General features: G+C 42.1%; 1 protein-coding gene across 1 annotated transcript in view; it reads left to right on the forward strand.

Moving 5' to 3' along the window:
• LOC129677036 (zinc finger protein 431-like) overlaps window positions 1-2,609 on the forward strand; it is a 17,882-nt gene extending 15,273 nt beyond the window's left edge. The window contains exon 4 of the mRNA XM_055607590.1: window positions 1-2,609. This exon is cut by the window's left edge and continues 900 nt beyond it. Coding sequence (XP_055463565.1) covers window positions 1-388 — 388 coding nt within the window. The 3' untranslated portion in view covers window positions 389-2,609.
• Window positions 2,610-16,197: the final 13,588 nt, after the last annotated feature.

A 16,197-nucleotide genomic window follows, 5' to 3' on the forward strand; every position in this document is an offset into this window, starting at 1 on the left:
TCAAGCACATGAACGAACTCATACTGGAGAGAAACCGTATGAATGTAGTCAATGCGGTAAAGCCTTTGCAAGTCGCCGTAATCTTCAAATACATGAAAGAATTCACACTGGAGAGAAGCCCTATGGATGTAATCAGTGTGGCAAAGCCTTTGCTTGTAGAAGTAATCTTCAAATACATCAAAGTACTCATACTGGAGAGAAACCTTATGGATGTAATCAATGTGGTAAAGCCTTTGCACATGTCATTTATCTTCAAAGGCATGAAAAAAGTCATACTGGAAGCAAACCTTATGAATGTAATCAGTGTGGTAAAGCCTTTACAAGTCGAAGTAATCTTCAAAAACATGAAAGAGGTCATACTGGAGAGAAACTTTCTGGATGTAATTGATGCAATAAAACTTTGGCATGTCAGTGTAATCATCAAACATGGCAAAGAATTCATACTGGAGAGAAACCCTATGAATGAAATGAGTGTGATGATGCCTCTGCATGTTACAGTTTTCTTCAACGGCAGGAAAGAGTTTTTACTGGAGAGAAATACATCAGTTTAATAAATGCAATAGAGCCTTGCATAGCAGACACATTTTTCCTGTTGAGCAATCTCACTGTTGTTCATTTAAGATTAGTAGAATTATTTCATCAATAAAATATTGCCTTGTTTTCAAATTGTATACAAAACAGAACTACACTGAACAATTTGAATAATAAAACCTATTTGCAAATGAAAATGATATTTATACTGCCATCCATTTTTATGGGTTATGTTCGCTTATTCTGAGGGATAAATACTTATTCTTAACATTTTCTCAGAAACATAAATGAATGGCAGAGAATTGTCTCAGTGGGTAAAGGTGGTTTCTGCTCAGCCTGATTTTACTCTCCGGGAGAGCTACATTACTCATATAGGTTTTACTCTGATCACTACACTTGGGTTGCATGCACACTCACAGCCCAGCACATGAGTGCCACTACAGTCACTTGCCAGGTTAAGACACTTTCTCCTAAATTTGACTGCTTTGATCTTTAGTACTGACATAGAGAAAGTAAAGAATAGACACCTGTAAGTTGCCCTCTGCCTTGTACATGCATACCATGGCACAGGTCAAGTTTTTTAAAGAAATGAAATTAACAAAGCATAGAAAATAACCAAAATATTGAAAACATAGGAAACAATTTACCAGTTGAAGTTAATACTTTGTAGCAGTTCCTGAAGTGTTACTGTTCAATAAAATAATAATTGTTCCCATTTAAATCTTATTTGTCTCTCCTTCAAAGATGTGTCATTTTTAACATCTCTCAGTTGGGTGTAGTGGTTTATTTTGGAAAGATGCAAATGGATCTCTTAGTTTGAGGCCATCTTGGTCCACATGGTGAGTTCTAGGACACCCATAGCCATGCAGAGCAATCCTGTCTCAAAGAAACAAAAAGAATAAGTAAACATAGCACATATCACATTATGGAGTTTTCCTAGTATACTGTGGACTCATATCTACTCAACTAAATTCTTCCTTGTCTTTGCCTGAATGAAGAGAACAGTGTTAGCAATGACAATATGAAGCAATGTGCTGAGTCCATTTACAGAGGAACAGAAATTCGTTCAATACTTTGATGACCATGTAGCAGAGACTTTGATCATATAAAAGTGAGAGAAGATGTAGGACTAATGGGGCATCTTCATCTGCAATATAATGACATTTGGGTGATGGACAGTTGCTTCTGTTAGGTACCCCAGTTTTGTTTTTAGAATCCACATCAGATGGCTCGGAACTACCTGCAATTCCAGGTCCAGGAGATCTGATACATTATTCTGTCTTCCTTGGGCACCAGGTATGTAAATGGTGTAAAGAAATACATGCATTTTATATATTTTTATATGTTGTATATATTTTAATTACTAAAATAACAAACTTGAAGAAAAACCTTTAAAAAATATAGAGTCAGGCTACAGAGAATTGCATAGCGGTTAAAAGCACTGTCCGTTCTTCCAGAGGTCCCTGAGTTCAATTCCCAGCAACCACATGGTGGCTTACACTGGGATCTGATTCCTTCTTCTGGCATGCAGGTGTTCATGCAGATAGAGCACTCATACATAAAATAAATCTTTAAAAAATATGGAGTCATTTTCATATATATGGTTTAAGGACATACATGTGCTTTTGTGTGTGTGTGTGTGTGTGTGTGTGTGTGTGTGTGTGAATACATATTGTAAAAAGGGCTTTATGTGTTTTTTTTCTCTAAATTTAAATAAAAATTTAATTTAGGTGTACAATTGTAACAGTGTTCTGGAATGGAGTCATGTGAGAAGAATTCTGAATGTGTGTGAGACTATACCAAGAATACAAGAAAAGATTCTTGTGATCTCAGTTTCTTCAAAACACAGAATTGTTCCTGAAATGTGTTTCTGTGCTCGTCCCAGGTATTGTGGATAAGAGTTTTGTTCAGATAAGTAATTATTGCTTGTTGTTGCTTTTCAATTAAATGTTAAACTAATCTTTATGGAAAAGCTTGTTTTCCATGTCTGGCGTGTCCTACAGCTTGAAGTCATGAAAACTTGACTCATATGACCTTTCTTAACTCTCAGAATATAAATGTGTGGGGCCCTGAATAAAGGTGACTATTTCTTTCATAAGACTTTAGTCTGCCTCATTTATTGGCTTCATTCTTCCAGATCCTCTCTAGAGTGGTGACAAGTGCATTGAACAGGAACCAGAAGTTGGCTATAAAATAAAGTGTTGACTCACAGAGAAGGAGGTGACTAAGAATGATGGGGCAAAAACGGGGGAAAGGTCTGACTTTGTCAAGCTTGTGTATCTTTTTTTTTTTTTTTTTTTTTTTTTTTTTTTTTTTAGAGAAAAGAGGAACACAGTATTATAATCTCTGGTTTTCAGAAGAAGGAACTTTAGTTGGAGATGTATAGGACAGAGTCTGAAATGAGCTAGGTGAAAACAATTCCTTCAAGCCTATTTAATTCATTATATGGATGATCTACTGTTGGCCACCTTTAAAGAGGAAGAGCTACAATTCATATGTACCACGACTCATGATATGCTACCTAAAAATGGGCTTTTTATTGCACCTGAAAATGTGTAATGATTAGACACTGCAATATTTGAGACAACTGGCTACTAGAATAACTGTTAAACTACAAAAAAAAAAGTCTGTTAGAGAGATGGCTCAGTGGTTAAGGGCAATGACTATTCTTCCAGACGACCCAGGTTCAATCCCTAGCACCAACATGGCAGCTCACAACTGTCTGTAACTCCTGTTCCAGGGGATCCAACACCCTCACATACATGCAGTTAAAATACCCATGTACATAAAATAAAAAAAAAATAATCTCATTAGATAAGACAATTTAAAAATTATTTCAGAGGGGCTGGGGAGATGGCTCAGCAGTTAAAGGCACTCATAGTTCTTTCAGAGGACCCAGGTTCACATTCCAGTACCCACATGGCAGTTCATAACTGTCTTAACTCCAAGATCTGATACCCTCACTACAGATATACATGCAGGCAAAACACCAATACACATAAAATAAGGGTAAATAAATTTTAAAAATTCTTTATCTGGGAGTGTTGTAATCCTAGTACTCTGGAAGGCAGAGGCTGGTGGATAGCTGTGAGTTTGAGGCTGGCCTGATCTACAAAGTGAGTCCAGGACAGCCAACGCTGCACAGAGGAACCCTGTCTCAAAAAAAAAAATTCAGAAGTTAGTAGGGGATATTAATTGGATACACCCTACTTTAGGACTACCTAATTATGCACTAACCGTACTATTTAAAACTATAGGTTGAGATGTCATTGCACAGTCTTTGCATATTATCTAATGGGATAAGAAAACAACCTTAGCTTTTTTAATCCAGACTAAAAGACATTTGTGTATCACGAGGATCCTTTGCTGCCTTTAAACTTAGCAATTATCCCCACTAAATTGTCTCCTACAGATATTATAACACAAGAGAATAATAATTTGGAATGGATTTATTTACACTATAAGGGCCATGAAATACTAACTGCTTTCCTTACTCTTGTTGCTGCACTATATTACCGCTAACAATCAATGTTCAAGACTGTTACACAACTCTATGGATTTTCAGATTTCATTTGTAGATTATCGTAGAAGGATATGAAGTCATTAGCTAGCAAGGTGTGGGATTTTCTCATGAATTGAACATGTGATTCTAAATATTGCCCGACCTCCTCCCATTGCACAGACAGGTGCTTATGTTATTGATGGCTCATCTAATGGTGTAGGAGGGCTTCATGGTCCAGGTAGTCACTAATCAATTAATATTTCTTCCTCAGCTCAACAGGAGGAACTATTGTTTGATTCATCTATTATGGTTAATTCATGAACCCTTAAATACTATTTCAGATTGTGGTTATGTAGTTGGATTGTTTCCAGCAGTAGAAACTGCTGCAGTTTTGTTTTCGGATCCTGTTATGCTCCTATTACTACAGGAACTACAACATCTGGTTGGAATCTACACACATTCTTTGTTTATTACTCATACTCGTTCACGCCCTAACCTCCCTGGTTTTCTTGCAGAAGGGGCTAGGCAAGCTGATGCATTAATCTGCCCTATTTTTACTTTTCCAGAAGGAAAACATCCACACCTACACACTAATGCTAATAGACTTCATGTGCCACATCCTGCTCAGACAAATGTGACTGTTGTGCAGGAGTGCTCCATGTGTGCTCCCTTACACTCTCATGTTCATAAAGCTAAGGTTACTTCCAGAGTTAAAGATACTAACTACAGAAATGGAAATCAGTCACTTTGCTCCTGCTCTTGGAATACCATAAGCGCATGTCTGCACCGACATATATTCCAAATTTTGGGGGGCTTATACCTCATCCTCAGAGAATGCTTTTGCAGGATGCTCTTTTCTTACACTTTTTTTGTTATGCCAGTACCTACTTACATATAAACTGACAACCAATCTATAATAAAAAGTTTAAGGAGTTCTCTAAAGAATCAAATATTAATCATATTATAGACATTCCTTATAATCCTTAAGGCCAGGATATAATTGAAAGAGCACATAGAACATTAAGACAACAATTACTAAGCCATAAGGGGGAATACCAAGCGGTATTCTGCCACACCTACACCAGTGTCGCCATAGTAGCATAAGCTACAGGACGGGGGATATGCTTTCTCCGGAAATTCGCCCCCTGGAAGGTCCCTGGCAAACTCATCCCACTTGGAAAAGAGACGTGTTCTGAGATTTCTACGCTTCTTCAGTTGTGGCTCTGGGGCTGGAGTAATGAATTCTTTGATCTTTCTCTGTGACACCTGAAACAGCACAACTAATTTTATAAAGAAATTTATCATTAGTAGATTGTTAAAGGCTTTAATAAAAATAATAAGTTTAAAGAAAAGTAATGAATTAAATTTAATATCAGAAGAAATTATAAGAATAGAGAAAGAAATAATGGGCTCCTTCTTAAGAAAAAATAACAGGAGAAGTACAGCTGGCACGAGTTTACCCCTCCCTTCAGCGTCTTGTTTCTAGGGAAGATCATAAATCTTTAGCAGGACATAAGGGAGGATGGTTGACCAAGGTGTGTTTAGACTTTGACAGGTATTCGACTTGGCTTGGAGGACTATTACAGCTCCTGACTTTCCTCTTCACTAGTCAGTGATAATGAAACCATAGTTTGAGGTTTTTGTTTCTTGTTTGCGTTGATCAGAAAGTTTCTAGGCAAAGATTTCTTGTGGGCACTGCCCTATGTTAAAACATAAACTTTGTATCCTTGCCAAAAGTCTGAATGTTCTGGAAAGCATGCCAATTTTAAGGTGCTTCCTTGTGAGATCACTATAAAAATACTAGCTTGATTTCAGTAAAGTTGCAGCAGAGTCAAAACCATCAAGGTGTCTCTGTCTGTCAATTCTTTGCCGAAACCGTGTCTTCCTGTCCAAAGCCTTGTTCTCCCGCGGACGACGGGAGCCCGACTGGGCCGGTTCGTGGCGGTATTATTATTATTTTTTTAAGATTTATTTATTTATTTATTTATTATTTATACAGTATTCTGTCTGCATTTGTGCCTGCAGGCAAGAAGAGGGCACCAGATCTCATTATAGATGGTTATGAGCCACCACTGGTTGCTGGGAATTGAACTAAGGACTTTTGGAAGAACAGCCAGTGCTCTTAATCTCTGAGCCATCTCTCCAACCCACCCAGGGGTGTTCTTGCACTTTCAGTTTTTAAAATTTGCCCCCAGGTGATACATGTTTGAGAGCCAAAAAGAACATTTCTGTACAGAGCATTCTAACTGCCTTTAAGTAGGCCTGTGTGGTTTAAACACTTTGAGATTAAATCCTAAACCAGGTGTGGTGGCACATGCCTGTAATCCCAGCAGTCAGGGAAATAGAGGCGGAAGATCTCTGAGTTTGAGGCCAGCCTGTTCTACAAAGTGTGTCTAGGACAGCCAAGGCTACACAGAGAAACCCTGTCTCAGCAGAGTGGGGTGGGTGTGGAGGTGGGGGGGGAGGGTAGAGAAAGAAAAGAATCCTGGTTGGCTGAAAAAAAAAAAAGTGAAGTTGTATTTGTTATTGCTAATGGATATACCGAATCATTATGGATTTCTCTTCAGTTCCTCTGGCTCCAGGCCATCAAGGACAATGGTACAGCATGAGGACACAGGGAAACTCACCAGAAAGAGAGCAAATTTCCAGTTAAAGAGCAAAAAGAGATAGTGACCTATCATCAAGTCTGTCCATGTAGGATCTAGTTCAGGCTTTATGTACCAAGGGAGAAGATATTGTAATTAGCTCTCAGAGCCCTGTGTCATCTGAGAATTTTTTATGGGATGCTATCTTCTCTGACCTGTGCATCTGCTGTGAGCATCTCTGAATATGTGTATTGTTCTTCCTCGTCATCCTTTTCTTCGACTTGTAGTTTGGACAGATCCAGTTCCTGTTACCTTTACTAATGGCAATGTGTTTATGACTAGACCTTGGAAACATACTCACTCATCCATCTGAAGAAGGGACTGCATTTAATTTTTTCTTTGGATTTGATTCGCTTCCCATTTGCATAGGACATCATAGCATTTATATTCCTATAAAAGCTGAATAAAGGCTTATGTTTTACAAGATACCAGAACTACTAATCACATGGGTCTCTCTTAAAGTGATCCTCTGGGTTTTTCTGACAAATATAATAATATTACCAATAGTACTGGACATAGTTTGCATCCCTGTTCCTGGAAGCACACTATTACGCACAATGATTTCACTGTTCTATTATTATCCATTACATTCATAATTTGCTTGCTAATAGGATACTCATGTATCAAGTAACAGTTACAACATGTCAATCAAAGTCACTGTGGATATCTCATGTTTAAAAATAAAAAGGGGATGATGGAACATGGTTCAGGAATAGAGGCATGTCACTTCCCACCCTGAATCATGTGTGAACACACATGTGCTCACATAGAATACAATAAAGATAGATAGATAGATAGATAGATAGATAGATAGATAGATAGATAGATAAATGTAAAATGTCCCAGGACTATCAGTGGTGAGAGTGCAGTCATGAGTCAAGATGCTCATTTTTTGTCTCTAAAAAGCAACAGACAGCCTGAGGTAAGAGCACTTCTAGATTTGATCATTTGTGTATTTAAAAAAAATAGTAAATGACAAATTTGTCATGAACTCCACCTTGTCCAAGTCTATGGTATGTTAACATTGTGTCAGGAACCGAGGAATGTGCAGGGTGAGTTATCAAGTTCAACAGGCTGCAGAGGTGGCCCAGTGGTTAAGAGCAGTCACTGTTCTTCCAGAGGAGTTGGGTTTAAATCCCAGCATGCATGCGGCAGCTCACTCCTGTCCATAACTCCAAGATCTGACCCATTCACAGACATTTATGCAGGCAAAACACCAATGCACATTTGAAAAAAATTTAACATGTGAACGAGTCCAGGGGTTGGTGCTGAAGCTCAGTTCGCAGTGCTTGCCTAGGGTGCACAGAGCCGTGCTTCCAGCCTCAACATGGCAACCCAGGTAAGTTGGCTCCTCTAGCACTCAGGAGGCTCTAAAATTTGAAATCGTCCTCAGCTACATAGCACCACTTGGTGTTTCCCCTGGTATGGTTCAAAAGTCAGATGGCAGCCTGCGGGACCCAGGCCTCTTCTGCCATATGGGTTCTGAGGACCAGTCCACATCCATCAGACTTGGCTGTGAGAAGCTTTAACAGCTAAGCCATCCCTGAGCCCTGATTTTTTGTTTCTATCCTTCTTTTTTTTTTTGCAGAGGGGGTGTTGCTGAAGTTTGTAGTTGGGCAACTCTCGTTTTTGAGACAGTGTTTCTCTGTGTAACCCTAATTTTCCTGAAACTGGATCTATAGACCAGGCTGGACTTGAACTCACAGATACCCACCTGCCTCTGTCTCCAGAGTGATGGGTTAAAGGTGTGCACCACCACTGCCCATCTGGGTTTTATTTTTATAAGGGGCTCATGTAGTCCAGATAGACCTTGAACTCAAGACTTACCTGCCTCCACTTCCTCAGGATTGGGATGACAGGTATCATCACCACATCCTGTTTGTGCAAAGGTCTAGTAAATGCTGGTCTCAGTCGGCCACCACTCCACCCACTGAGACCATCGGACCTGAAAATATTGATAAAGGGGGCTTGGACAGTTGCACACTGACATCTTGTCTCAAAAGTCCAAATCAAACCCCCCCCAAAAAAAAACCTAGTTATGAGCAATTATGTATTTGTGTGTTTTGAGATAGAGTCTAAGTTGCCTCTGCTGCCTTTGAACTCCTGATTCTCCTGCCTCAGCCTCCTAAGTACTGAATCACAGATCTGTGCCACTGAATGAGGAAGCTAGGGAGGCTTCCCTCCATTTCCTTTCCCTTCCCTTTCTTCTCTTTCCATCCCTTTTCTTTCTCCCTTCCATACCCCCTTTCCCCTTAGCCTCTTTCTTTCCTCTCTCTTCCCCCCTTATTCCTTCCACACCTTTCTTTTGAGGCAAGGTCTCTCACAGTCCAGGTTGACTCATACTCTCTATGTAGCCAGGTTGACTTGAACTCTTGATCCCTCTGCCTTCCTCTACTCTGTGCCCCAGGAGCATGGTGCTATGCTTGTCTTATAGTGAAGCTATCTCCTATATGCCACTCAGTGTGTCCCTGCCTCCTGTCTCCATCTTGGGGTGCCCACCCCTTTTCAACATTCATCTGCCAGTTCCTGGACCTTAGTTCCCCCTTCAGGGACATCCTCTTGGCTTATGGAAGCACTCCTATGAACAGTCCTACCTCATGGACTGTTGACTTCCTTTGGTTTGATTAGGAGGACTGGCAGGTGACAGGCGAGCCCCTACTAAGTGTACCAAGGTATGTCTCTGCCTCTGTCCCTTCCCACCTCACTGCAAGACAGATGGACAAGGACATAAAATTCGTTCTCAGCCAATCCCTCAAGATGTAGCTGCTGCAGGCACAGTACTGCCGAGGACATAGCTTAGCTGTTCAGCTTCTGTTCTTCACCTCTACAAGCTCAAGCCACAGGGACCACTTTTCCAAGTCTTGGGGTGATGAGTGGGACTTATCATGCACTGGGAGGCCAGCCTGGACCTTACAGACAATGCCCATCTGACCCTAGCACACCACAGTTCCTTCCACTCTGGCCTTCTGATTCCCATCACTCCTTCCTGACATGCTATGACTTCTGATATGATGTGTACATCACAACTGCCCACCCAGGAGTACAAGCTCACTTTGAGAGGGAGACATAACCTGTGTGGGCAGGGGAGCGCAGAACACAGTTGGAGCTTTTGAATCCAAAACATAGATATAGCAAATATATAGATATTTATATATATGAGTGCAATGCAATATTTGAAGAAAAAATAATGGAGTTGTGGCTCAGGGGTGGAGATTGTGCCTAGAATCTCCCAGTGAGAGGATGGGTGCATGGCACAGGGCTGGAGCCCTGTCACCACTGTAGAGGCAGTGGGATCTGGGAGCATGGAGCTGACAAATAAGGCTGACTTAAAAGTCTCATGCAAGACAGCTTCATCAGAGCCTCAGTCAGTTTGAGGGTTGAGAAAGGTCTTATGAGTTTATCCTGTATACAGTCACAAAGGATGAGCCACACATGGTAAAAACATGCTTTTCCACAGTCGTCAAATTTTAACTGAGTAACAGCATCAAGTAAGGACAAGCAATCTGCAATAAACTCACTCCTAAATGAATGAGTTCGCTCCTGGAAGGAGCACAAAAACACACTCTAAGAACAAGTCTATGTTTTGAAGAAACTGAGGTTGCAAGTCTCTTGTCTTATTTCTCACAAGCACTCAGGATTTTTCTCACATGACTCCATTCTTGGACTTTGTTCCCACAAGCAAGAGCCATCAGCTTGTGCAAGACCTACTGATCCCAAACTTTCTACCTTTATCTTCTCATCCCAGGTCCTCATCCTGGAATCTCCCCTTTGGGGATCCTAATTGTGGAGTCACAGACTAACCTGGTTTAACCTTTTGTCCTGCCTCTACCTCCAAAGTATAGGCATGATAGGTCAGTGCCACCACAAGAGGCTGGAAACGTGTTAATATTTGAGCTACTAGTGTGCTGCCGAGAGAGCTGTGAGCAATCCTATGGAAATTGCTGATGCCTGGTGAATATCAATCAAGTGGTTCAACTTTGACGTGGATGGGCTGGGTGCCTTTTCAGGTATGAGGCAGGAGGATTGACGGTGCTTATTGAGTAACTATGTATGCTCAGGAGGAAGCAGAGAAAATGCCTAGTGAGCACAGGAAGACTTTAAGGGTTACTTTTCAAGTCCAGGCGCAAGTTCTACTGCAATGCTGATCTCTCCCGGTCTGGGACAGGTCTGTGCCTGGACTGGAAGCCAGGGTTGGGAACCACTGTGCTGTGACACTCCTCAGCACTCTGTACCTAAGAAAGCTGTTCCTGTCACTAAGGACTCAGTAGCCAATCAGAACCATAGAGGGCACTCCTGGTCAGCCATGCCACAGGCTCTGTTCTGGGGCTGTAACCTGCTTCAGGGAGCTCTGAGCGTGTGAGCTAGGAGGGTTTGCCATAGTGAGCTGCAGGAGCCAGTGTGGCTTCCTTCCGGGGCTGTCCGGAATGAGTGGCCTCTGACCTTGCTCTGCCCGCCTACTGTTAGGTCTCTATCTGGGGACAAAAGGCAATCTGAGGTGCCTAGTTAGCATATCAAAGCAGACAAGACCGCCAGGTTCTCCCTGCGTCTTTCAGTTCCTACTTTTAAGAGTATGGCTGTTGTACCCTAAACTTCTCCCACCCAGTGTAGGGTTGCTCTTCCCAAGCTGCCTTCCTACAGTTGCTCTTCCCTTTACTCTTGGCTCTCCCTTTCCCTCCTCTTCTCAGAAGGCCTGGCTCAAAGTCATCTCTACTTTGGACTCTCCCAAATGTCTCTGCCTCTGGCTATGCAGTCCCTTTTTTTTTCTTTTTATGCTCTCCCTTTTATCTGCAATAAACCTTTGTGTCTTTCCTCTTTATCTCTTTTTTTTCATTCATTTGGTGCCGAATCCTAGGCTTGGTATATGTAAATTCTCTTCCAAGGAACCTGGCCTCTCCAAACCAAGCTGCCAATTTGACTCCTAAAGTATATGTGGACCATTTGTTTCTGGTGGCTCCTGCCATTCATCTAATTCGGTCCCGAATTCTTGGGTCTGCTTTCTCTGTTACTTCTCTGTCTCACCTGTGTTATGCCCAGTTCGTGAACCCCAAAAGACAAGGAATAAATAGACTCCGCTGTAAATACATGAGGTTTTTTTTATTATTATTATTATTGTATACACGTTTGAACACAGGACACAAACCTCCTGTGGAAACAGAAGAGGAATGAGGTCCTGACGTCTAGGGGTATAGAGTTTTTAAGGGGGAAAAAAAAACCTTGCAAGCAGTGATGTACATGCTTTGGCATTACATGATTGGATAAAGGAAATTGACTTTTGAAATGACTGGTCCACTTTAGGTGCCAAGACTACAAATAGTTCTGGCCTGGTCATATGGGCTGGTTTCCTAGCAAATGTATAATTAGAGGGCGGGGGAAAGAAGGCAGTAAGACCAGTCTTCCCCTCAGGGTGTTATTGGACATGTCTCCACCCAGCTAGCCTTAGTTCAGGCCTTAGACTTTAAAATAATAGCCACTGATTTTTAATCTTTGGGTCTCTCACCTGCTCTAAACACTCGTCTCCTTGCCAGTGCTGTAAGTGTCTCTGTGGCTCCTAGAGCCATCTATGCTCTCCCAAGACATCCCCTCGGGCACTTATGTTGCGTCTTTCCGTTCTGGCCTACTACACCCGTCTGGCTAGCTCTCCTCTCTCGCCTCCCCCTAGAGCCTGCAGTCCCGCCTCCAGTCCCGCCTGCAGTCCCGCCTGCAGTCCCGCTGTTGTTTCTCGGCTCTTGCCTACAGCCCTGCATCTTCTGCTCTCAGCTCCCTCATGAAACTCCTTATACCCCCTCAGATCTGTCCCTCTGTCTCTTCCTTAAACCCTCCTAGGCCTCTTCCTCAGGCAGGGCTCATGCTTCAGCTTCTCTAGGCTGGAGCCCATCTGGGCCATGACATACCCCCTCTCAGCTCCCTCTTGTAGCTTATAGAAATTCCCTCTGGAGGAGTTTCATTTTTCTTCTTTCTCTCTAAATGTCACGAGCACTTGATTATACCAGAGGACTTCAACTGAGATGCCACAAAAGGGCAGCAAGGTATCTATAAAAGCCAACGCCAGAATGATTTTTGAATGCTGCTTTAATCACACAAATCACACAGATATCTAAGAATTGCATAGCACATTATACATCTTATGGGGAATACAACCTGGCCACGGGTACGGGCTCAGACATGTTGTCTCCGGAATCGGTGTTTCAGTGTCTTCTAGGTCCTGGAACTTTGAAGTTCCTGCTGGGCCTCAGCCGCATCTTCTGATGACTTGATGGGCCTTGGAGTTTCTCTATCAGGCCTCAGATGTGAAGGAAGATTCGGTTGCTTGGGAGCCACCTTCCAGGGCTGGTCTGATAAGGTGGTACTTCCAGGGCTGGTTTGTTAAGGTGGTCTGGGATTTTTAAATAGCCATTCGGGAATAGGCTGGTTAATTGGCAGTCTTGTGGCTTCCTCACCAAGAGTCTAGCCTGCCGCACCTGTGTGGGCTCAGGCTTCGGTTTTTATACACTTTTGGTGGGGCATGGCTTACCTTACCACTCTTTCACAAGCACTAGCTGCTAATCAGCTGACATTACCTAATTTCATTACTTAATGCCTTAAGGGCATTACTTTGTTATACTTATTCCAGAGCATCGCTTAGCTCATCATTCTTTCACACACACACACACACACACACACACACACACACACACACACACACCAGCTGCCTTAAGGGTGCTTTAGGTACTGTCACTAAGAATATCTTCTAATCTATCCTCAACAGCTCTGCTGTTTTACAAGCTCTCAATACCTTAAGGGCGTTACACAGTCATCGTCACCAAAAATGTCTCTTAATTTTGCTCCTGACAGCTCTGCTGTCTTATAGGCTCATTACAAGAAGCCATAGTGGCGGTTCCACCGTCTTACTCATGCTCCCATTAATTTAGGGGAAGAGAGTTTATTCAACAAAGTAATGCAAAGATCCATATTTCCTCCTCTAGTGCTACCTACTCCACAAACACAAATGCGGTGGTGGCACATTCCTTTAATCCCAGTCCTCAGGAGGCAGAAGCAGGTGGATTTCTGTGAGTTCGAGGCCAGCCTGGTACAAGACAGCCAAGGCTACACAGCGAAACCCTGTCTCAAAAAACCAGAGCAGGGGCGGGGGGGGGGGGAGCAAGGAATTTTTAAGCATAAACATCAATTGGGTTTTTCACTGGGGCCTTGGGAAAAAAAACACCACCCACAAAAATTACATGGAAATTTAATGAGTATCTCTAGATACCTCAATATGCCCTTATATAGAAAAGTTACAGGCTCTTCATGAGTTAGTCAGAGAGATTGTGCACCTAGAACCCCCTTTTCCTTCCTGGAATTATCCTGTTTTTGTCATTAAAAAGAAACCTGGTAAATGGAGATTATTGACTGACTTAGGGAATGTTAATGCCACTGTGTGGCCAATGGAGCTTTATAGCCTCATTTACCTAAGTCCGCCGCTATTAAAGATTTGATTTTAATAGGCTTCAGTTTAAAAGATTCCTTTTATACTTTACATATTCATCCTGATGATAAGGTACATTTTGTCTTTTCTGTTCCCCCACACAATCAATCATTTCACCTACCCGGCTGCAGGCCGCCTTTGCTCAGCCCAGCCCTGCCCTGGTTGTTTCTATTCTTTTTTCTGGCCCAGCCCTTCAGTCTCATTCTATGCTTGCCCTTAACTGCCTCTCTGGTCCCCTGCCTTGACTCCACCTTCTTTGATGATGGCCCCACCCCACCCAGCCTCTGCTCTCCTGCTCACCTCTACCCCTAATCTAGGCTCCAAGCCTCCCAGCCTCTAGTCCTGCTTCCATAGCAGCACCCTAAATCTCTGGCCACAAGAGCTTCGTCATTACCAAACACGTGGATAAGAACTCACTATTGCCACATTTTTTATGCATTTGTGTATTTATTTCTTCTGAGTGGGTGTATACGTGTGCACATTTGCCACAGGGTGGGAAGTGGCTCAATATTCCACAGTGCACAGGTAGAGGTCAGAGGACAGTGTGCAGGAGTTGGTCCCTTATGGATTCCAAGGGCCAAACTCAGGTCACAAGGCTTGGCTGCAAGCTCCCTTAAGCAGCACAGAAATTGAACCTTTGATTTCTCCTTTTTCTTGACATTTATGAGCAAACTTTTTTTGGTGAAATAAAATAGTAAATTCAGAGAATCTTTACCTTATCAAAGTACATTTCACACCATACACCTATCTGCAATGATAGACGACTACCTCTCTCCTATTATTTTCAGCAAAGGGGGCTTCCAGGTCTCAATTTGTTCAAATCAGACAGGCCTATATAAAGGCAGTTGAGAATGCTCTGTAGAGAAATGTTTCTGACAGCTTGAATTTATATCGCCTGGGGGCAAATTTTTATTTGTTCATTAATTAATTTATTTACTTTACATCTGAATTGAAGCTTCCCCTCCCTCCTCTCCTCCCAGACTCTGCCAGTCACCTTGCCATCCCCAGTGAAGGCTTCTCCAGATTGTTGTGTACTCTTTGTAAACAAAGTGCATCTTATCCCAGGCTTCTCAACTTAGTCCCAAGTTCCTAAAGCCACTAAGTGACCTGATTCTATAGTAACGTCAACAAATAGACTCTGTTCATGTATTTTAGGGTACCACCCTTCATACAGCAATTGATCTTTTACTATATTCATTCCCCTCGCTCTACTTCACTGTTCAATATTCAAAGCTCCTTCCCTCTACCATGTTAACCATTGCAGTTGCTGACTGGCCTCTAGTACAGCTATCACCAATCCCTTCCAGTCTTGGGGAATAATTTTATTTTAAGTAGGCCAGTTATTTACAGTTTGTTTCATATACGGCAAGTTCGTACCACATGAAACCATGGACTCCTTAAAATGCCTTAGATCTATCACTTCTATAGGCCATCCTATCTTAACTTTATTCTATCCTGTTAGCAGGCACAAGACTACTGGGAAAGTTGATGGTGATTTCAAAACCCTAGCTGCCCCTGTGTCCACTCTCGTTGCACAGATGTTTTACACTAACCCTTTCTTTTGAAATGGTTTGTTTCATCAGACTGTCCTCTTATCTTTTCAGCTTTTCTCTGGCCTGACCACCCTCCAGCAGTTTCTTTCCTTCTTTTATGTGAGAAAGTCCTACTCTCTTGCATAGTCACTGTACCGGAATCTATTTGTTCTCTCTTTTCCAGTGCTTCTTGCTTCCCAAATGCTTTGACCATCACCCAGTAGTCCTGCCAATTCTGTAAACCTTTCAGAAATAAGAACAGAACCCCTTTCTTTTCCTGTATCTGCCGTTTTTCTTTTTCTCTTTCTTTCTTTCTTTCTTTCTTTTTTCTTTCTTTCTCTCTCCTTCCTTTCTTCCTTCCTTCCTTCCTTCCTTCCTTCCTTCCTTCCTTCCTTCCTTCCTTTTTTTGAAACAAAATGTAGGGAGAAAGAAAGAAAACAAACTGAAACCAGAAAAATCTCCTCTGGGAGCAAAACAGGCAATAGTAGTAGTATTATACCCAGCAGTAGTAGCCAAAAAAATAAA

The sequence above is a fragment of the Psammomys obesus genome, unplaced genomic scaffold, assembly GCF_907164565.1.
Source record: "Psammomys obesus unplaced genomic scaffold, mPsaObe1.curated_primary_1811, whole genome shotgun sequence".
Lineage (NCBI taxonomy): Eukaryota > Metazoa > Chordata > Mammalia > Rodentia > Muridae > Psammomys > Psammomys obesus.